The following is a 23368-nucleotide window of genomic DNA, read 5'->3' as shown; positions in this document are numbered from 1 at the left end:
GAGCAGAGCAGTGAGGCTAGGAGTCATGGTGTCCCCCACTGGTCAAGATTGGGCAGATGGATGAGGTCACTTATTTTCTGTAATGACTAATTAAGAAAACAGAAAATAGTTAATGAGTTAAATGATTATGTATTCATATGTGATTATATAATCAAATACAAACTCAAAAAACTAAAAAATCTTAATAGTTTTTAAACTGATTTTGGTTGTACTAATTTTAATTACAGATTACTTAGTTTACTTATGCATTTTTAAGTAAATTTAGTTTACATATAAATTTTTAAATTTATATATAGTTATACATAAATAAATATATATTTATACATACTCTTCAGTATTTAAATTATATATTACATGTAACTTTAAATAAGTATACATTTATAAATGAATATATGTTTTAAATACTATATTTAAATGATACATAATTTAAATACTATGTTTAAATATTTAAAGATATATTAAAATATTTAAAATGAACTATATTTAAAATATAGTTAAAATAAAACTAAATTTTAAAAGTATTTAAAATATACATATAAATTTGAAAATACTATATTTTATGGCTATATGCTCTCATGAATTGTTACTATGTATTATATATTATTTAATATTGTATATACTATGTGGTTTTATTCACCTACTTAGAATCTTGATTCTGTTCTCTGGAAAGACAGGGCATAGCAAGAATATTTATAAGAAAATATTGCCTCTTAGTCTAAGGAGACAAGATCATTCATTGTAGAGAATATAGTGTTGATATACAATGAAATGCAATAGGATGTTGGTAAGAGGAAAGTATAGTTACCAGAGAAGCAAATCCTAGAATAGTACACTGTAAATTGAGCTTAGGGATCCATTCTTCTCAACTAGTTTGTGTAACCCCAGACACTTTTAGCTTAGAATGGCCATGAGAATGTGCTTATTGTTTCTCTAAGTACAGTGCATTTATTCCTGCCTCCCTAGTATTTTATTATGAAGTTTTCAATTAAAGGAATTGACAGTGAACACCCATATGCCTACCACCTAATTCTACAATGAATATTTTTTCTTATTTGCTTATCATATATCTATCCATATTTCTAGGCCTCCATCAATCCATTAATTTATTTTTTGATGCATTTTGAAATAACTTGTAAACATCAGTATACTTTGTTGCCAGATATTTAAGCATGCATACCATTAGCTAGAGTTCAGTATTTGTTCAAATTTTTTTTTTTTAACTCTGGCAAAATTTATATATAGTAAAGTACACAGACCTTAAATTCAGTTAGATTAGTTTTGACAAATGTATACATGCATGTAACTAAACCACTGTAAAGACATAGAATATTGCCATTACCTCAGAAAGTTTTCTTATGCCCCTTCATGGTCACTGTGCAACTCTCCTCCTCCATAACCTGAGGCAGTAACTATTTTGATATTTTCACCATATATTAGTTTTCCCTGTTCTAGACATTAATTAAATTGAATTGCAAATTGTGCACTCTTTCGTATAAGGCTTCTTTTATTCTCTTTCATCTATGCTGTTGTGCATATCTGTAATTTGTTCCTTTTGTTGCTCAATAGGATTCCATTGTACAAATATGCCACACTTCAGCCATTCTGTTTTTGATAGATGTATGAGCTATGTCCAGTTTTATTCTATTATGAATAAAGCTGCTATGAATGCTCATGTAAAAGTCTTTTTGTGGACATATGCATTCAATTCTCTTGAATACTCAGGAATAGAATACATGTGGGAGAGTTCTAGTTGTTTCCCATTCTCTCCAGCATGTGATGTAGCCAACTTTTTCATTCTATCCATTCTGTGGGATGCATAAAGGTATCCTATGGTATTTTAGTATTTTTTTTGTCTTAGTGAATAGTAATGTTAAGCACAGTTTTTCATAGGCTTATTGGCTATTTCTAAATTTTCCTTTGTGAAGTGGTAAAGTATCTTATATTAACTTGCCTTTTTACTATGAATTGTGGGAGTTCTGTACATATCCTTGTTACAAGCCCTTCATCATTATGTGTTTTATAAGTATTTTATCTTATTCTGTGACTTGCCTATTCATTTTTTAATAGCATCTTTTGACAACCACACGTTTTCAAGTTTGGTAAAGTCTGTTTGTTTTACTTTCTCTTTATACTAGAAGCTTTATAGTTTTAGCTTTAACTTTTGTATCACCAATATTATTTTTAATTTGTATGTGTTATGTAGTAGTATTGAGGGGCTTTTTTACTTGCTCTTTGTATCTTGCACTATTCGTTGAAAAAACTTGATAATTATTGAAATGATGTATGTAAATCCTCTAAATTTGTTCATAATTTTCAAAATCACTTTGGATACCATAACACTTTTCAGTTTCAATATAAATCTTAGAATTAGTTTATCAAACTCTACAAAGAAATTCTGGCGGGATTGAATCCATACATCAGTTTGGGGAAAATTGGCATCTAAAAACATTGAGTCTTCTGATTCATGAACATAGTACATTTGTTTGGGTCTTTACTTTTTTTTTTTTTTAATAGCAACATTTTGTATTTTTAGCATAGAATGTGCTATTGCTAAATTTATTCCCCAGAATGTTTTACTATTATAAGTAAAAAGTAAAATTTTTCTTTTTTTTATTTTTTAGATAGGGTCTTGCTATGTTGCCCAGGCTGGTCTTGAAATTGTGACCTCAAATGATCCTCCTGCTTCAGACTCCCAAAGTGCTGGAATTATAGGCATAAGCCACTGTGCCCAACTAAAGTTGTTTATCTAAATTACATTCTCCAATTGTTTGCTGTTAGCATATAAAATACAATTATTCAAAATATTTATCTAATATTCTACAACCTTTCTAAATTCACTTACTAGTTTAAGATATTTTAAAAATACAATTTTCTAAATATTACCTGAGTGTAGTATAGTTTCACTATTTTGTTTCCCAACATTATGCTGTTGTTCTTCTTTTTATTAAAGTATTGCACTGGAGGTTTTTTTTTTTTTTCTTAAATGTCTTTATTGGGTTGAGAATGTTCCCTATATTCCTAATTTGTTGCCATTTTTTAAATCATGAATAGGCACTGCATTTTCCTATATGCTTTTTCTGCATCAATTGAAATAATTACATAGAATTTTTTCTCTTTTATTATGTCAAAATTACAGTGGTTAATTTTTCATATTTAGCCAAATTTCATTTCTGGGTAAATCCCAGATAGTCATTATGTATTATCATTTAAATGTCACTAGACTGATTTTCTAAAATTTTGTTAAGGAGATTTGTATCTCTGTTTATGAAGTACTTTGGTCCTTTATAATTATTTAAGGACTTTGGTCCTTTTAAATTTTTTTTTTCAGGCTTTACTAATGGGGTTAATGGTTACTTCATAAAATAAGTTAAAAGGTGATTTTTTTTTTCTTTTCTGTTTTCTAAAAGAGTTTACATAACAATTATTTTCCCCCTTAAAAGCTTGAATTTCCCAGAAAAAAAAAAAAAAATCTGTGGGAAGAGTTTTGTTCAAGTATTTTTATAGATAAAAGCTATTAATAATTTTCTATTTTTATCTTGTGTTAGTTTTGGGGTTATAATTTTCACAGAACGTTTTATTTTTTTCTGAAGTGTTAAAATGTATTGGCATAAAGCTGTTTTTAGCATTCCCTTATTCTTTTAATTTCTTGAGAGTTTATAGTGATATCACTTCATGCATTCCTGTTATTGACAATTTTATTCTCTCCTTTTTGGTGTTAATAGGGTTAGCTAAGAGTTTAATAATTTTGTTGCTTATTTTTAGAGAAAGAAATTTTACCTTAGTTAATGTTCTCTGTTGTTGGTAATTATCTTAAATATTTACTTCTGTCTACTTACTTTGGCTTTATTTTTACGTCATTTTGCTCCCTGTTGCTGCTTCTTAACATGTTTTACGTCATTGCTTATATATCTCTATTCCTTCTACTAAAATCACTGAAACTTATAAATTTCTTTAATAAGTAATGTTTTTTCTGTACCTTCAAATTTATATGTGTGTATATATATATTTTATTTTTATTTTATTATTATTTTTTGAAATGGAGTCTCGCTCAGTCGCCCAGGCTGGAGTGCAGTGGCGCGATCTCGGCTCACTGCAAGCTCCGCCTCCCTGGTTCACGCCATTCTCCTGCCTCAGCCTCCCGAGTAGCTGGGACTATAGGCTCCCACCACCACACCAGGCTAATTTTTTGGCATTTTTAGTAGAGACGAGGTTTCACCGCGTTAGCCAGGATGGTCTCCATCTCCTGACCTCGTGATCTGCCCGCCTGGGCCTCCCAAAGTGCTGGGATTACAGGCGTGAGCCACGGCGCCCAGCCTATATTTTCATTTTTACACATTGAGATATTTTATAATTTCTTCAAGACCCAAGTGTCACTAGACATGTGTCTTCTTTTAATTTCCATATATTTGTTGTTTTGCTAAGTATTCGATGGTTACCTTTATGTCATAGAGTTATCATTGAATTATTTGTGACTTGCTTTGAAGTCATCTTTAAAAGTTTACTAATGTTACACATGTATATAAATATACAAATAAAACAAATCACAGTATTAAAAATATTGCTTCATAACCCATTTCAGCGGGTCATTGTGGAACTCCAGAACTGATTGTGAATGGTCAAGTCATTGGAGAAAATTATGGATATAGAGACACAGTTGTATATCAATGTAATCCTGGTTTTCGATTGATTGGTTCTTCAGTGAGGATATGCCAACAGGATCACAATTGGTCTGGTCAGCTCCCATCCTGTGTGCGTAAGTAAGCATGGCAAAAGCAATTAGAAACCTCCGGTCTTTGGAACAATTCTAGTTTTGGTTAGGCAAGATGAATATATATATTATGTTGTTATATATATCAATATAAAGTAAATTTCCACAATCCAATTTGATACTGCTATGCAAAAAACCTTTAAAGTGGAAAGTGTTCAAGACAATTTCAGTTATATGTTATCAGGAAGACAATAAATTAAATTTAGCTCTTCTCATATTTAATATAAATATATGATATTGATAAATTAATATTCTTATATGGAAGATACATTCTCAACACATTTGTAATTATAAGGATTTAAATTTCTAGAGACCACTGTGTAGCAGTATCAAGGTTTGCTACGATGTAATACTACAGAGCTTTTTATAGTGGAAAATATTTTGAATAAATATTATCTAGTAATTATGATGCTATTGCTATGACATCAAAATTATAAACTAATGAAGCACAGTGGGGAAAATATTATCATTAGGCATGACATGAAGAACCTTTGCTCTCATTTCAGGTCCTCTGATGATTATATGTGCTAATGCAATGTTTAATCTCTCTGGGTTCTAATTCCCTTATATAGAGAGTGTGCTGTTGAAGATGTTTATCATTATGTCATCTTTTAATCTTAAAATACATTGCAGTTTTAAATGTATCAAGATTACACATATGTAACATAGTTATATTTTGTCTGAAAAAAATTAAAAATTATGAGGATGCAAAGGCATGTGAATGATATAATGAACTCTGGGGACTAGGGAGAAAGAGTGGGAGGGGAGTGATGGATAAGAGATTACACATTGGGTACAGTGTACACTGCTCAGGTGATGAGTACACCAAAATCTCAGAAATCACCACTAAAGAACTTATCCATGCAACTAAACACCACCCGTTCCTCAAAAACTATTGAGATAATTATTTTTAAAAGCAGATAAGAAAGAAAATAAATAAAAATTTATTTTAAAGCACTGTTTACACTATTTTAAAATTTGTACAAAACATATGAATATATGTAATTTTAGAATTATTTTAAAAAGATCTCACCAGTTCAACATATATCCATGTGATCTTTTAGGGTAATTAGATAGGAATTCACACATGAAGAATAAAGTATATTTTGAAATAATATCTTTTTATTATAATTTCTTAAATATACCTGCTGTGCTTTGTGGTTTTAATGGATCTCTTCCTATATGTATGTTGTGGATTTGGCCATTGTGCACTTATTATGACTGCTATATTATGAAGATAAAAATAGAGCTGAATAATGATAACTCTAGTACATATCAGAATCCCCAGAAATATTTAGTGTTTCAGATCACAATCTATCCTACTTTGGATCTTAAAGTCAACTACATTTTTCTTATATTTTTCTCCTGATAATTTCCATCTCCAGATACTGACATTTATATTAAAATTATTATCAGTAAATAAGTACTGTAAATATGTTGTAATTATAACAGGATCATAGGATAAAGATTTTGGAAGTGTCAGATAAACAATACATGGGACTTTTAGTATGTGTTCACAGGAAATATTTCATTTAATCTGTGACCAATTGCATCTATACTTATAAATTCAGTCATTATACTGTTTTGATCCAATCCACAGAAATGTATACAAATTCTAGTTTCATGGTTATGATTATAGGGTAATAGAATATCTAGCTAACAATGAAAGTCACTTTCCTAAGACACACCCATACACCCCCACACACAGATTGATTGATGATTTAAAGACAGCAATATCCTGCTTGTGTCTGCTCTAGATATGTTCTTTTTCATTTATATTCAAGCATAGTCAATTAATACCACTGTTTTTCTTGTTGAATAATTGAGGCTATAAATGAGAATTGGCCCTTAGGGTAAAACTGGTTTCTTTATTGATAATTTTAAACAGGAATAAGATGCAGTTAAATTTCCAAATGAGTAGGTTGACATTAACAATACAGCTGAAAAATAATTGCTCTTGGGTCATTTCCTAAATACTAAAAGTGACTGCGGTCGTTTCCTGTGCCCCAATTAGGAAGCACTATTACTGAAGTTGCTCTGATTAATAGAGTGAGATAATGCAATAAAACAGTTCATAGAAATAGTGTTTGGGGAAAGCCAGCACTATGTAAAATTTATAGTGGGACACAGCATTAAAAGAATCTAAATAATGTATCTAATTAAGAATATTATTTCCAAGAAAAATTATATTATCAAATATCAATGATGAAGGAAAGAAACCAGTAAGATTGTTTTAGAGAATATTTTGAGCATGTCTCAAAATGTTAATGAAAATCCTAATGCAGCCTTTGTGTATCATTTTCTATGTTCTACATTATGTAGTCACATTAATTTACTTTGCAAGCACACATTTGCTTTATCAATATATCATTCATAAAAATTGGTTGTATAATATTAAAAGAACTATTTCAAAATTAAATGCAAAAAACTGCCTTTAAATATCCTCAATTATTAACTAGACAAGGGAAACTGGTTCCGTTTTGCTCTTTTCTATTTTTTAACTTTGTTCTTTTAAGAACAAGATCTCATTCTGTCATCCAGTCTGGAGTGCAGTGGCATGATCATAGCTCACTATGATATATGTGCATAGCTATGATCATGCTCACTACAGCCTTAACTCTTCTCCTCAAGCAATCCTCCCACCCCAGTCTCCCAAAGCACTGGGATTATAGTCATGAGTCACCACACCTGGCCAGTTTTGTTCTTTTTTGCTATTTGTTATGGACATGAACTTTAATTATTCCCCAGATTTCTTTGCATTTCAATACTCTGTTCTTTGCCTCCCCGAAAAAGTAGAGAGAAAGGATGAAATAGGTACCATGAAACTTAAAATACCTATGTACCACTTGCATAAAATTACGACAATTTTAAATAATTATCTATTTACTAATATAATAATGCTGTTAGACTATTTTGACATTCTACTTTGTTCATTTACATTAGTAAATGTACTTTCCATATATTTCCAGATAAAAGTAGTCTTCTTTCTACTTTGTTTGAATGGATTAAGTATAATCAATAATGCAATAACTGATAACTATTTTTTGTGTTTGTTTCCTTCCCTGTCCTCCCGCCACATCATATTAGCTGTTAGCTGTGGTCACCCTGGTAGTCCAATTTATGGAAGAACAAGTGGAAACGGGTTCAACTTTAATGATGTGGTAACATTCTCATGCAATATTGGATATCTTATGCAAGGGCCAACAAAGGCACAGTGCCAGGCCAACAGACAGTGGAGCCATCCTCCACCTGTGTGCAAAGGTAAATGTCTAAGTATATTCTCATTTGGGACATGGTAATAATGTTCACATAAACATCAGTGATACACTTAAAACAGCTTAAGCAGAATAGCAAAAAGTTTTTATCTAACAAAACAAAAAGCTTTAATACTGATGTCATCTCATTAACAATGCTTTCCTTTTTCTAAATTTATTACATATTTTTAAAAGTTAAAAGTGGTAGAGTTAATTTCTAACTTTCTTATTTGTATCTATTTTGTGACTGCATATAAAATGTAATTGAGATTATTTTTACTTGCAATTTGCTTCATAATTAGTGGAATTTACCTTTGGCATTTATTTTCTTTTTATTTTTCTGAAAACTATATATGGGCCTAGATTGTCATTAGTCCTGTATTGAGGCTTTATTCATTTTTTTAATGTATAGAAACAGTTTAAGGAGAACTCTTTGATGTTTTTCCAGTTTACAAATAAGTGTATTTCATATTTTCTGAAAAAATACAACCAAATTATCATTTTCCTGCATGTTGTTTTCTTACAGTTCAACTATAGCTTAAAAGATATCATTTTTTAAATTCATACTCAGCACAATACTTACAAAGTTGCTATTTTCCTAGCTGTTGCCAAATTTTTTTCTTTCTTCTGTATTTCCTACTACATAAATTTCAGTCCATTTTCTAGATAATCCATGGGATTAATTTTATTTTTGAAATCTGGTTGTTTGAATAAATTTACTTTTGAAACTAAGTATTTAAATTTCTAATATAAATCTATATAGGTATATGTATATTGTTGCAAACATACGTTTCAAAATTTGTCATTTGTTTAGTGGTCAACTGTTCTGATCCTGGAATTCCAGCCAATTCTAAGAGAGAAAGTAAAATAGAACATGGAAATTTTACTTATGGCACTGTGGTATTCTATGACTGCAATCCTGGATATTTTTTATTTGGATCTTCAGTTTTGATATGTCAACCAAATGGACAATGGGACAAACCTTTACCAGAATGTATCAGTAAGTAGATAATGTGAATTGTTTCTTGAGAACATGTCATGGAAACCATATGGATGTTTATTGTTTTTATAAAACTACCTAAAGATGTATGTCATAGAGAAACATATTGATTTTATTGTTTTGCTGTTTTGAAATTATACTTTTCTATATTTTGCAAATTCAGTGTGCAAACATAATTTTCTTAAAATTAATGTGATAAATATTTATCTATCATTCTTTGATTTTGCACTTTGGAGCAGATAAAATATGAAAAGTAGTCATATTTCCAACTTTACAATATTATCATCTGTAAGAGGCAACTATACTTTTATTCTGTACTAATATTTAATATTTCATTTAAGGCAAAATTAGTCTTACACAAAGGTGTTACTTAAAACTTATTGATCTTAAATGTTTGTCATATAGAGACATATATACTTGTTAATGCAATAATTGTTAATATGCAACATCTTTCTAGTCAGTGAATATCTAATAAGTGCATTTTGTTATATGTTATAATAGGAGTTGTAGAATGTACATAAAGTTAATTATAGCCAAAATGCTTACAAGTAACACATGTAGTGAGAAAAATAATTTAGCAGATATAAATCAAACTTCTGTGAAGGCATAGAGGAGTGAACATAAATTCTAGCAATTCAGTCAATTGATAGGTCTCAAATTGAACTAAATCTCAAATGGTTGGTGAGTCTTGGACTTGACAGGGAAGAGAAGAACAATTTCATAGACTGAATGAATAGCGTGTGAAGAAACCATTCATTTTTGGCAAGTAATTTTTGGTTTTAGTAAATTGCAAATTATAAAATTATTTTACGATTATGTTTCATTTAGAGGATTTTTTATGTTCATGGGTGGACTTTTAGGAACATTTTGTGACAACATTCATGTACTAAAGAAGAAACAACACTTTTTGCTGTGTCTATAAAATTTCAGATTCTATGCATATAGTTCAGTAATTTGGCCTGCTGATTAAAATTCATTTGACTTATTTGTGTTGACTGGTCTAATTATTTGAATAATTTACTTACTTATTCTTATGTAGCTACCACATTAAAGTTAAAAATATTTTCATAGGACATGTAAACCTGAGGTTCTTCAAGTGTTCTGAGCTCTCATGCTTTTTGCTTTATCATTTCCTGTAGCTCTCCGTGGTACAGTATTATATACTGAAAGGTTTTATTAAGTTTTTATGTCCTCACGTGCTGTTTGATACTCTAGAGATATGTGACACTCAGTATTTTTCTGAGTGCAACCAACAGGGGACATACGTTAAATTCTGAAACTACCTATCACTCATAAATCATACTCTTTCATGTATTGACTTTTAATTCTGCTATGCCTAGCAGTGTTTTAGTTTATAAGCCACTGAGTATTGTCTTTATACAGCATAATTTATTCATTACTGACTTGTAATGATTCTAGACTATATATTAAATCGTGAATCACAGATCAATCTTCACTGAATCTCTTTAACCCTCAAAGTTTTTTTCATGTAATTTCTGTATGGCTTAACTTTGAATCCACATGGTGTCCTATGTCCTTACTTAGCGAATTCATGTTAATCTTCTCCTTGACTTGTACATATTTTATCAGGCACAGATACAGTTAGAACTCATACACACATATATGTGAACACATACTCATCACTCTTACATGTACAGATTTATCATAATCACTCAGTCATTACTTAGCTTATAAAGTTGCTGTTAAACTCATCCACAAAAGAGTAAGTTAACAGAACGGCTCCTATAGCTGCAAACCCCACTTTATTTTTAAAAAGCCGCCTTCAACATAGATATTTGATTTCTGGAGGCTTTAGATGTTTGAGCAGAACATTTACTTCTGATTTATTGTATAAACATGCTGGTATAGGTTGTTCGATAGGAGATATAAAAAAATTTTATATTCAATAATTATGTATTGTAGTGATTGACTGTGGACACCCTGGCGTTCCTCCTAATGCAGTCCTGTCTGGCGAGAAGTATACTTTTGGGTCTACTGTTCACTATTCCTGCACAGGAAAGCGTTCCCTTCTAGGCCAGTCATCAAGAACCTGCCAATTGAATGGCCATTGGAGTGGATCACAACCTCATTGTTCAGGTACCACTTGGAAAATTGGACAATGTGTGTTGGAAATTACATTATTGTTAGTAGTAGTAGTAACATATACACAAAACAATCTAAAGACTTAAAATATATTTCTCTCTGAAAAATCTCATAAGAAAAGCTGACACACTGCTTATACATTACTGGAATATGTGTAAGGCTATATAAATGCGGGGTACTGATGTTGTAGATGATAAATTACAAGTATGTGTTTTGAACTGTGTTGCTAATAAAGGGTTTATGGTTTTAGGATGCTACACTGTATGAAGCGTTTTTGTTCGTTAAAATGGTGAAACTATTCAAGCTAAAGTATCTATCCCATTTTAGCTGATACCACATGTAATTTTCCCCAGAAGGCAATATTGTATCAGTGATTTTCTGTCAGAGTTCAGTTCTGTTTAACTTTCTAAGCAATTGATTACTTTAATTGTATGATTGTAACATAAAGTTCAAAATGTTTTAAATTGAATTAATCTAATTCATTTTATTAAAGATATTTATCTAGCCTAGTATTAATAAGTGACATACATCTTTTGAATCCTTATAACCTCAATAGTTATCTTTGCATAAATATTAAAGATATTTTAATTAATAATTTGCTCAGAGTATTTGATAAATCTTTTCTGAGATAAACATTTAAGTTACCACTTTTTTTCAAAAATATCATTTACATTTTGGATTTTTGATGGCTCCCTAGTTGATACTACTTATTTTTACCCATCAACCAGATATTGTGCTTATTTTTCTGCCTCTTCTTTATATTTACATATTGTCTATTGTCTTTACTCTATTTTATCTCTGCAGATATCATTCCGGTGACTTATTAGGAGTTGTTTTACATTATTTTCACTTTAAAGTTAAAAGCAGTGAAATGGTAAATTAACCCCAAATCTTTTAACTAGTGATTAATCCCTATGAAGTGACTGCCTGGGACTTTAAATGTAATCTACAGATTTAGAAAAACTATCATTTTTAATGTAACTATAAAATTGATTTTATGAGAATTAACGTCTTATCTTGGAGTGACTCATAGTAAATTAACTCTCAGATAACTGCTTATACATGTGAACACACAGACTTATCCCCCGTCCCCACCTCACCATGTATTAGGAAACTGCTACTAAATTGAGAAATAAAATTGTACACAGATATTTGAAAGTGAAATAATTTAAAAATTTTGTGTAGTTACTAATTTTACGTCACATGAAAATAAGAACATATAATGAAGGATTCCAAATACACAAGGCAAATAAAAAAGAAAAAGGGAAAGAACAATTTCAATGCTTATATTTCAACCCTTCTCTATCTTTTTTTTCTCTCTCTCTCTCTCTCTCTCTCTCACTCTTTTCCTCTCTCACTCTCTCTCTCAGTGTATATTGACACTATGGCAATTTTGATTAGGATTATTTAAGAAATGATAAAACGACTAGGTAAAGACTGAGTAAATCTTTAACACTAAAATCAAAAGATGAATGCCTAGTCATGAGCAAAATTCTTGTCAGAAACTTAAGTCAGAGTTTCTAAATTTTGGTCATTTATATTTTATTTACATGTTTTCATATACGAGGAATATGCATTCATTCATCTTTGATCATTGGTCATTGGTACAGAAAATAAGAGAGAAATCCTAGACTATCAGAACTGTATTGTAATATTTACATGTCCCAGCACACCACAGTTCTACTTTAACAAAAACAACAAAAGATGATCAGTAATCAAGAAATTCAGAAAAGGAAACATGCAAATTGCTGAATTTTTTTTTTTTTTTTAAGATTTTAGTTTTATAAATCTGTTGTCATTTGAGTTCATCATACTGTCAGTTATACATTTTCCATTAGCTTGGTCATTAACTGGGTTTTGGAAAAACTTATGAAATATCCTTAACCTATTTAACATCTCCAAATTCATTGTTAAAAAAAAAAAAAAAAGCACTATGCTCTGCAACTATTTTCTTTTTCACTTACACTTTTTTTTAATGACTGGAGTCAGATAAGAAATATGAATTATAATTTTACTCCATGTATGCTGAAACCCAGCATGCACAAAAACAAATGCCTCCCAGGCCCTTGGCCTAACTGATAAACTTAATAAATGTTTATGGAAATTGGTTATCTTGAACCGTACTGCATTGCAGGTGATGCTACTGGGACATGTGGCGATCCAGGCACTCCCGGCCATGGCTCTAGACAGGAAAGTGATTTCAGAACTAAAAGTACTGTACGTTACGCTTGTGATACTGGTTATATCCTTCATGGCTCAGAAGAAAGAAAATGTTTAGCTAACGGCAGTTGGACCGGAAGGCAGCCAGAGTGCAAAGGTAATCTCAAGCAGAAATTAAATATATTGGAACTACTGGATTTTAGTGTGTATCTAAATCCAAATGAGTACAACTAGGAAAATTACTCTTACTAGTTTTTTCTGCCTGCAACTATGAAATAAAACTGTTGCATTCCCGTTATACTGACACCATCTCGTAAGATAATTATGACTGGTAATTAAAAAGAAAACCCTCATTGGTCATATATATGCAAACGTTCAAAACACAGCAAATGTGTAGATTTAAAAAACAATATATATATTTGTTAAAAAGATTTATTCTTTCCTTTTTACAGTAGTCCCTCATCCGTGGAGAATACGTTCCAAGACTTTTAGTGGGTGCCTGAAACCACAGATACTACCGAATCCTGTATTTCTATGATTTTTCACACATACCTGTAATAAAGTTTTATTTATAAATTAGGCACAGTAGGAGATTAACAACTATAATACTAAAATAAAACAATTATAGCAATATACTAGAATAAGAGTTACGTGAATATGGTCTCTCACTCAAAATATCTTGTTGAACTGTGCTCACCCTTCTTGTGATCTTTTGATCTGATAACCAAGGCAGATATTAAGTGACTGACAAGTGGATATCATATACAGTGTAGGTACCTTGGACAAGGAATGATTCACTTTCCATGTGGGAAGATATGATTTCATCATGCTACTCAGAACTTAAAATATATAGATTGATTATTTCTGGAATTTTCCATATATTTTTAAACCATGATTGACCATGGCTAAGTGAAACTTTGGAAAGAATAGTGGATAAGGGGAGACTAGTGTACCTATGTTATAGAGACAAGAGAAAATAATAAGTTGTTCTTACCTTAACATAACCTCAATGTCTGTCTTAGCTTCCAGTATGTAGAAATGGAAAACTATAGAAACATACAGAAATATGATTAAGATTTTTAATTGTAGAGTACAATTGTTAGTTACTAGAATTCACAACATTTAGGGTGTTTGAGTAACGTTTTAATTGTTCTGACTCAGAGTTAACATAATTAAATCTTTACAAGAGAGCCAGTTGTGGCTCAAGCCTGTAATCCCAACAATTTGGGACACTGGGGCAGGAGGATCACTTAAGGCCAAGAGTTTGAACCAGCCTGGGCGGGACCCAGCCTGAGACCACATCTCTACAAAAATTTAAAAAATTAACCCGGTGTGGTGGCATATGCCTGTAGTCCTAGCTACTCCAGATGCTAAGGCAGGAGGATCACTGAGTCCAGGAGTCAGAGGCCGCAGTGAACAATGATTATGCCACTGCACTCTAGCCTAGGTGACAGAACGAGACTCTGTTTCAAAAAAAAAAAAAAGAAAAGAAAAAGAAAAAAGAAACAAAGATAAAAAGGCAAAAGAAAAATATTTTACAAAATTGACTAGTAAATAAAATGTTGCTGGAAAATTATCTTACTGACTTTAACTGTTCTTTTTGTGATTATTTTATTGGAAAAACTAAACTTGCAAAATATTTTTAAACTTACTTGATGTTGTACCAAACATATTGGTTTTGCAAACAGAAGACAATTCTCAATCAAACTTTCCTGAGGGTGTTTTGATTGACTATGCTATAGAAATATTTTAAATTATGTTTAATATTTATATTCTAGAAAATACAGTTATCTTTATTTAACTGGGTCAATTTTAACAATCTTAAGAAAGAGTTGCAACTTAGTTGATATAGGGAAACGAGTTGGAAAACAGCGCTGAGTAAAATACAGTAAGGTAGACTAAACTGTTTATTTCTCAAACTTATTTTCCAAAGTCAAAGTCTTTTTAATGATGCTGTGGGCATCATTATACATGCAACATTGTGTGGGTGACATCTAAGTCAGTCCTTTGTTCAGCTGACCTACAAAATATTTTATAGACGAAATGCAGACTGGTGCTGATACTGCTTTGTTAGCATGCATATTATGGATAAAAGGAGAACTATGAGTTGTAGCAAGTATGATAGAATTAATATTTTTCTCACAAATGAAGCTCATACAAATCACTTACAAAAACAGACTTTAGTAGACAAATGGACAAAGAATATGAACAGAAAGCAGAAATCAAAAAAACTGTAACCTATAGAAAAAAATTCAACAGAACTACTAATAAAAAATATGATTAAATATTAAAGTATCATTTTTTACCTATTTTATATATGGTAATATAAAGTTCTTGTGTGCAGGTGTAGAAGCAGCAAAACTGAAACTTTAAAAAATTTCAAAATGATTTATGTTGTTGTATTTGGAGAGCAATTTTACAAAAATTGCTCTCAAAATGATAATGAATAGAATGATAAATATTCATGGGATATATCTGTAGCTTCAGTTTATTACTTGACTTTTGTGGAATGTTTTCTAACAAAAATGAAATATTAAAGAGAACACAAAATTATGAAAATGTAATTTTATTTCTATTTATGAGTAGCAATAATTTGGAACAAAACACAAAATTATGAAAATGTAATTTTTATTTTTATTTGTGAGTAGCAATAATTTGGAACAATCTTACACTAGGAAAAGTATTGCTTAAGCAATTTTATGTTTACATAATCTAATAGTGCATAGTCAATAATATATTACAATATAGGCCATGAAGCAATATGAGAAAATGTACATTATATAAAACTTAGAAATAAGATTTAAAATTATGTACTCTATTAGAACCATGAGAAATGATGATGAGGAGAAAGTATAAAAGGAAATACACAAAAATAATACTAGGACAGATACTTTAATACTTTATAATAAAACTTGAAAGTTTTTCAGAATGTGAAGGATAAAGCACATGTAAAAATAAAAATATTAAATGAAGTGACTTAATTTAATTAATAGAGAAATGCAAATTTGAAGAAAGTAACATTTTTGACAAACTGAGATTCTTTTAAATGATGGCAAATGATGTTACAGAGAAGGTGTGAACACAAGCAAAGTCTTATGCTATCAATGCAAGTGTGTATTGTCATAATATCTTGAGTGATTCTATGGCAATATATTTCAAACAATTTAAATTTGTAATGTTTTAGGGTTTTTTATTGATACATATTTTTACATATTAATGGGGCACGTGTGATATTTGGTTACATGCGTAAATGTGTAATGATCAAATCAGAATATTTATGATATCCATCACCACAAGCATTTATTATTTCTATGTGTTGATAATATTTCAGGTCCTCACTTCTAGCTATTTTGAAATGTACAATACACTGTTGTTAATGACACTTATGCTACTCAAAAATGATCCAGAAATTATTGTAGATATTTATCTGAAAAATAGAACTAATATACAGAGTTATATATATAAGTTCAAGTATGTTATATCCAAAAATTATAGAAAAATAAAACCAAGCCAAACTAAATGTTTTTCAACAGGGAATTGGTTAGGTAAATTATGAACTGTACAGAAAACCATACAGTTACTAAACTTTATGATAGAAAGATACCTTAATTGTAATTTTAAGTAAGAAAAATAGAATTAAAAAAGGGTAGTGAAATTAATATTTCACTGTTGTATATCCTATACCTAACACAAAGCCTAGAATATTGAAATAATTATATTCATATTAAAACATAATTATATATACATATATGCATATATAGATATCAGTTTCTATTTTTTGGTGGTGGACTTTTAAGCAATCTTTACTTTCTTCCTTATACTTTTTGTTTTATCATTTTAGAAATGACTACTTATTACTTTGATACAAGAAAACAAATGGTACCGTGATTTTTAAAATAAGAGTTCTCTCTAGCAACAAAAGAAGAGCAAACATATATACTTCCTATAAAGATGCATCACAAAATATATTCAATTAACAAACATGTGTTATGTTTCAGCTTCTTTCCTAGCCTGAATATGATTCAATGCTTTTATTATATGCTATCAGCATCATTCCTAGGAACTTGTACTAGATGAACAATCTGCTATTAACTAACTTTGTGAGATTGGGCAAGTTACTTAATCTTTCTGTGCCTCAGTTTACTATTAAGAAATGGTGGTGATGTTAACACCAATTCAGAGCATTTTTGTGACAAGTACATAATTTTGGAAAAGTTGTGTCTGTGACATATTAAGTGCTTAATGAATCTTTAAAAAAAAAGGTAACTCTCTTTTGTATTAGTTTATGTCTGTTGGCTGCTGAGAAATGACTGTTGTGAGAAGAGATGGTTTGGTTGACCAGTACTAAATGTAAATGAAAGTTTATTCACAGGCAACAATAAATCCTTTTTCTCCTAAATGTCAATATTGCAGAGGTAAGGTAGTTGCTGTTTCTTTTCATTGTATCCACCGGGTTTTAAGCATTCACTCATCATAGATGACACACTTACCTTGTTTCATTTTAAGTTAATTTTACTTGTGCTTAATTCAAATAAAATGTCTGGCCAGGGTCGGTGGCTCACGCCTGTAATCCCAGCACTTTCGGAGGCTGAGGCGGGCGGATCACAAGGTCAGGAGATCGAGACCATCCTGGCTAACACGGGGAAACCCCGTCTCTACTAAAAATACAAAAAATTAGTCGGGCGTGGTGGTGGGCGCCTGTAGTCCCAGCTACTAGGAGGCTGAGGCAGGAGAATGGCGTGAACCTGGGAGGCGGAGGTTGCAGTGAGCCAAGATCGCACCACCGCACTTCGCGTGGGTGACACAGCGAGACTCGGTCTCAAAAAAAAAAAAAAAAAAAAAAAGATCTGGATAGATGAAATTTATGTATTAGGTGTGGAGGAATTAAAGTCAAGAGAACAGAAACAATAGTATGATTCGGCCATATCTTGAAACCACCCTGATTAAAGAAATTCTTGATTTTTATTGTGTGGAAATTTGATCCTGCCTAGGTCTCTATTTCAAAATAAAAATTATATGACATTTTAAAACAAAGATGACATTATCTCAAATCCTTCTTGCATTGTGTCAAGCTACATATGGATCATGATATATAACAAGTAAACATGACCAAAATTTTATGTTAGGCAGGCACTAATGCATTTAGAAGAAAGTAATTATGCTTAACAACGAAGTAAAAATGTCTGCTATTATCATAGGTTCTGCTTAAAATATTATCTAGAGTTTGATATTTATGTATATATGTAAAATGAGTAATGTTCTTGCCTACACACGCATACACACACACGCACGTGCACACACACACACATAGCAGTTATACAAATGATAGACAAATAGAAATATTTAAGATGCAGCAAGGAATGTAGATGGCATTTTCTGAAATTATAATCGTATTTCATATTCATAAAAGCCTTCACTTCTGTAAGGTACTAAAATGCCTTCTGATATTACAATAAAATTAAGAATTACATTTATATATTGTTGCTTTTAAGACAGTTTAAAAATTAACATATCATTGTTGACAAATAGGTAAACATACATATAAAAAGTTAATTATAAAAAGACATTTGTGTTTGTACCTTTTATTTATAATATATTGAAACTTAATGAAAACAATTACTAAAATTTCATTACTTTGTTTTTACTCAGTTTGGTTTTGGTACTCTGGTCTAGAAATAAAATGTATACATTTCAATTCAAAACAGTTATGTACTTACATAAACAAAAATATACATGGATGCTTATAATATTAAAATTGTGTATCTGTCTTTTCTGAAATATCAATGTAATAAATCTCGTTGCATCTCATCACTCATTGTTACACGTCTTCCAATTTTACATGAGTTGCTCTTTAGGCAGAGATTCTTATAATCCTTCTCTAAAAGATTTTGTGATACCTGAAGTCAATACAGTACTCCTTGAATAATTATTTTACTCTGTAGAGTTTTTACTGAAGCTGCTAAAAAAATCTTAAGAAAATGTTATAATTTGCATCCCAGTAATTAAGCTAATAAAATTAACACACATTCATCTTGAATTTCAACTACCTAGATACTTTACTGCTTATTTTAGAGGTTTTTATTGTTTCTTTGAATAATTTGAGATAATAGTTTAGTCATTAACTTTTTTGGGAAGAATTTCTAATTGCATTATTTTTATATATACTCTTAAACACTTTGTTTTATAGCTGTGCAGTGTGGTAACCCAGGAACCACAGCCAATGGGAAAGTCTTCCGAATTGATGGCACAGCATTTCCTAGTTCAGTCATTTATTCCTGCATGGAGGGATACATCCTTTCTGGACCTTCAGTTAGACAGTGCACAGCCAATGGAACATGGTCTGGAACTTTGCCTAACTGTACAAGTAAGTATATTCTCAATATTTAAAAATCATTAGTTATCTGTAAGTATTTATGAGTATATAAGTATTTTTGTATGTTTTGTAATTAATAAAACCATGTAAGGTTTTAAACATTTGGACTGCCTTTCAGATTAAAGGATTATAGTAGTTCTTGTGGCTAGAGTGTACACTAATGACTTTAGGATAAGTTGGCTTATCAAGGTACTACATTAACTGGCAGTGGAAGGAGAGGTCAGAGGAAGTCAACACTAATAAATGTAATTTAACAGAATTTTGAGAACAATGATGATTTATAGCTGTAATTAAAATTAAAAATAGAATGTATGCAATTTTATTTTGTCGATATAACACATATTAATAGCAAAATTGGTTTTCAAAAGACATACTGATTCTTTATGGGTTCTTGCACTGTTATAGGGAGTCTCAATAGCTGATTTGTTCTCTTGATATGTTAAAAATAGATGGCACTTTGGAGATTATCTATTATAAAATTATTCACTTGAAGAAATTTTTGAAAAATGTGTTTAAAAGTCTTAAAATTATACACATTAATGCTTATTTGTAGAATAAGTAGTATTTAAACAACAATAATACACAACCATTGGAAATTATGGTTGTTTATTTTTATTAAGAAGAATTAGCACTTTTGGAGGCTGAGACGAGTGGATCGCTTGAGCCCAGGAGTTTGAGATCAGCCTGGGAAACACGGCAAAAACCCTGTCTCTACAAAAAAATACAAAAATTAGTCAGGTGTGGTGGTGCATGCCTGGAGGCCCTGATACTCAGGAGGCTGCGATGAGAGGATCACCTGACCCCAGAAAGTCAAGGATGCAGTGAACTCTGAAAGTGCCACTGCACTCCAGCCTGGGTGACAAAGTGAGATCCTGTCTCAAAAGAAAAATTGTTTAGACTGTTTGTTCACGGATTCTAAGTATCATGAAAGGATGTTACTGAAGCCTCTGTAGCAAAGGAAACTTGGGGATACTAGTGGGAGGGCCTTTTGTATTCCAATTTGGACAGAGTATATATGCTTTTGCTGACCAAATAATTACCAGAAAATTGACTGAGAAGGCAGGGCCTTGTATGGTGTGTGGTGAGATTATCTTCCTTTTTTTCTGGGCTCCTTTTGGTTTGCATTTTCTGGATGAAGGGGTCAAATGAATCTGTTGCCCTCAAAGTAATGGCATATATGCATTCCTGGAGAAAATCAGTTGTAGTTAATATCTTGCATGCAAAGTTTGTATGCAGTGTCACACAAGGGCTGTTGAGATACCCATGTATATTGTATTTCTTCAAAAGTGAAAACAAACTATGCTTGGGAAGCTGTTGAAATAAGCACTGAATAGAACGTATTCACTAAACCTATAATAGCAAAATATTTTCCAGTTATTGATAGGAACCAGCAACTTCAGTAATATTGATATGCAGGTCTTAATCAGAGGCATCAGGGTATTTAGGCTGTGGTAATCCACTTTCCCATGCCATTTATTTTTATCAGGTTTAAACAGTGAACAAATTGGACTATTTAAAGGGATGGCAGTAGGAACAATAGTTGTTTCCTTCAGTAGGTGTTATTTGATGATTCTTAATTACTGTAGACCTTGTTTTAATCTAAATTGGCCTGTATTAACTATTATAATCAGAAGGACATGTCAAAGCGGCTCCATTTTGCCAAGCTAATTGTAAATGCCAGATAATTAATATTAATTTATTACTAATTAGTTCAAAATGTCCATATCAGATGCTTTAGGCCAATGGGCACTCTGACCATGAGGAATTTAGGCAAAGCAATAGTTTCAATGTTTAAGGTGAGACATACATGTTTGCCTTCTGTTTTATGTTTGGTAACTCCTCTAAAGTACAGGAGATATGTTGTACATTCAGTGTTATCTCTTCATATAGCTGTAATTTGAGGCCTGGTATCTATTAAGGCCACAAAGATTTTTTAAGTACTACATATCAGACAGAATATGTTAATTTAAAACCCATATTGTAGAGATGTGAAATCCAATTCACGTTCTTTTATCTTTCTGTTGAATAACTATTTTAGAAAATTTTGTATTTTCAATGAGTCCAGTTGTGGATCTTTATGTCAATTTTTGTTTCTTCTCCCTGTATCCTAGTGTTTATTGTTGTCATTGTTGTTGTTAGGGGGGGTGGAGTTACAAGATACACTTCAGGAAGAAGGACAATCTTCTCTACTCTGTTCATATTTACAAGTATCTTCCTCCAGAGAGTTCCAAATCACTATTTTAAATGTTGGGGGTCTCCCACAGGGCAGTTGTTACTTTATTGGGCATAGGGACTCCAGGCTTAAGTCAGGTTTGAATTAAGCCCACAGCTGTGCTATGGGATGACATGGGTGTTCTTCATCTATAACTCTGTGAACCAGAATCTTTTTGATGACAGACACATAAACAGTAGCAACAACAACAAAGGTATTACAAGGTTCCTACTGAGCCATCTGTCTTTAGATGTGAGCTGAAGGACACCAGATGGTGACTACTCCTTGTCAGACAGGCAAGTATCGGATAAGCATTCTTATAGCATAGTGTGCCAGCCTCTCCCTTGAGCACTCTATAGAATGGGAGTCAACACCTGCTTGAGACACACAACCAATAGTCATAGAGTAAGACGTTCATATGAGCCTAGCATCATTCATGGCTTGTGCTGAATTTGAGACATACGATTAAATGTAAGACCCACAGATAAGTCTAAGCTGAGAGGCACAGAACTCAGAATCATTTTGAGAAGGACCACAAGCCAATACTCCTGTCTCTGAATGTCAATTTTCAATACTTCTGACTTAGATCTAGCATTTAAATCTATGGCAGAGGCCAGAAAAGCTCAGAAAATGCAGCACAAATCAGTACATCTCAAAGTGTAAGTACATTAGCACAGCACCAAGCACTCTCTAACTAGGTGGCAGCAGAGCCAGTTATCAAGTCACAAACAACAACAAAAAAGGCCCTCAGGTAATGATAGTCATCCCTTGGGCCACCCTAATCACTGCCAGTTGCTCTGTGGTTGCCTAAGGAAGAGCATGATTGACCGCCTCCTCCCCCAAATTGGTTCTATATTGACTGATTATGCCACAAAGCTGAAGATGTGCCAAGAAGGTATGAAAGATTACCCACATAGTAAGACTTTGTTTGGTCAGAAACGGTTTGAGCAAAGGGATGAATGAATAGTGATATGATTTGGCTGTGTCTCCACCCAAATCTCATCTTAGATTGTAGCTCCCATAATTCCCATGTGTTGTGGGAGGGACCCAGTGGGAGACAATTTAATCATGGGGCAGTTTCCCCCAAACTGTTCTCATGGTAGTGCTAAGTCTCAGATCTGATGATTTTATAAGGGGTTTCCTCTTTCACTTGGTTCTCATTCTGTCTTGACTGTCACCATGTAAGATGTGCCTTTCTCCTTCTGCTATAATTGTGAGGCCTCCCCAGCCACTTGGAACTGTGAGTCCATTAAACCTCTTTTTCTTTATAAATTACCCAGTCTTGAGTATGTCTTTTTCAGCAGTGTGAAAGCGGACTAATACAGTAAATTGGTACTGGGATTGGGTGCTGCTATAAAGATACCCAAGATGTGGAAGTGGCTTTGGAACTGGGTAATAGTCAGAGGTGGGAACAGTTGGAAGGGCTCAGGAGAAGACAGAAAAATGTGGGAAAGATTGGAACTTCCTAGAGACTTGTTGAATGACTTTGAGCAAAATG

At 31.8% G+C, this 23368-nt stretch overlaps 1 protein-coding gene across 2 annotated transcripts in view; it reads left to right on the top strand.

Annotated features, from left to right (window-relative positions):
• The window catches only part of CSMD3 (CUB and Sushi multiple domains 3), a 1272067-nt gene that overhangs the window by 1194862 nt on the left and 53837 nt on the right, over positions 1-23368 (top strand). For both annotated transcript variants that reach the window (XM_008001392.3, XM_008001388.3), the window contains 6 exons: positions 4580-4753; positions 7856-8029; positions 8837-9022; positions 10946-11119; positions 13260-13442; positions 19473-19649. In XM_008001392.3, coding sequence (XP_007999583.2) covers positions 4580-4753; positions 7856-8029; positions 8837-9022; positions 10946-11119; positions 13260-13442; positions 19473-19649 — 1068 coding nt within the window. The remainder of the gene's footprint in view (positions 1-4579; positions 4754-7855; positions 8030-8836; positions 9023-10945; positions 11120-13259; positions 13443-19472; positions 19650-23368) is intronic.

The sequence above is a fragment of the Chlorocebus sabaeus genome, chromosome 8, assembly GCF_047675955.1.
Source record: "Chlorocebus sabaeus isolate Y175 chromosome 8, mChlSab1.0.hap1, whole genome shotgun sequence".
Taxonomy (NCBI): domain Eukaryota; kingdom Metazoa; phylum Chordata; class Mammalia; order Primates; family Cercopithecidae; genus Chlorocebus; species Chlorocebus sabaeus.
The sequence above is the reverse complement of the archived record's forward strand: the minus strand, read 5'-3'. Positions and strand labels throughout refer to the sequence as shown.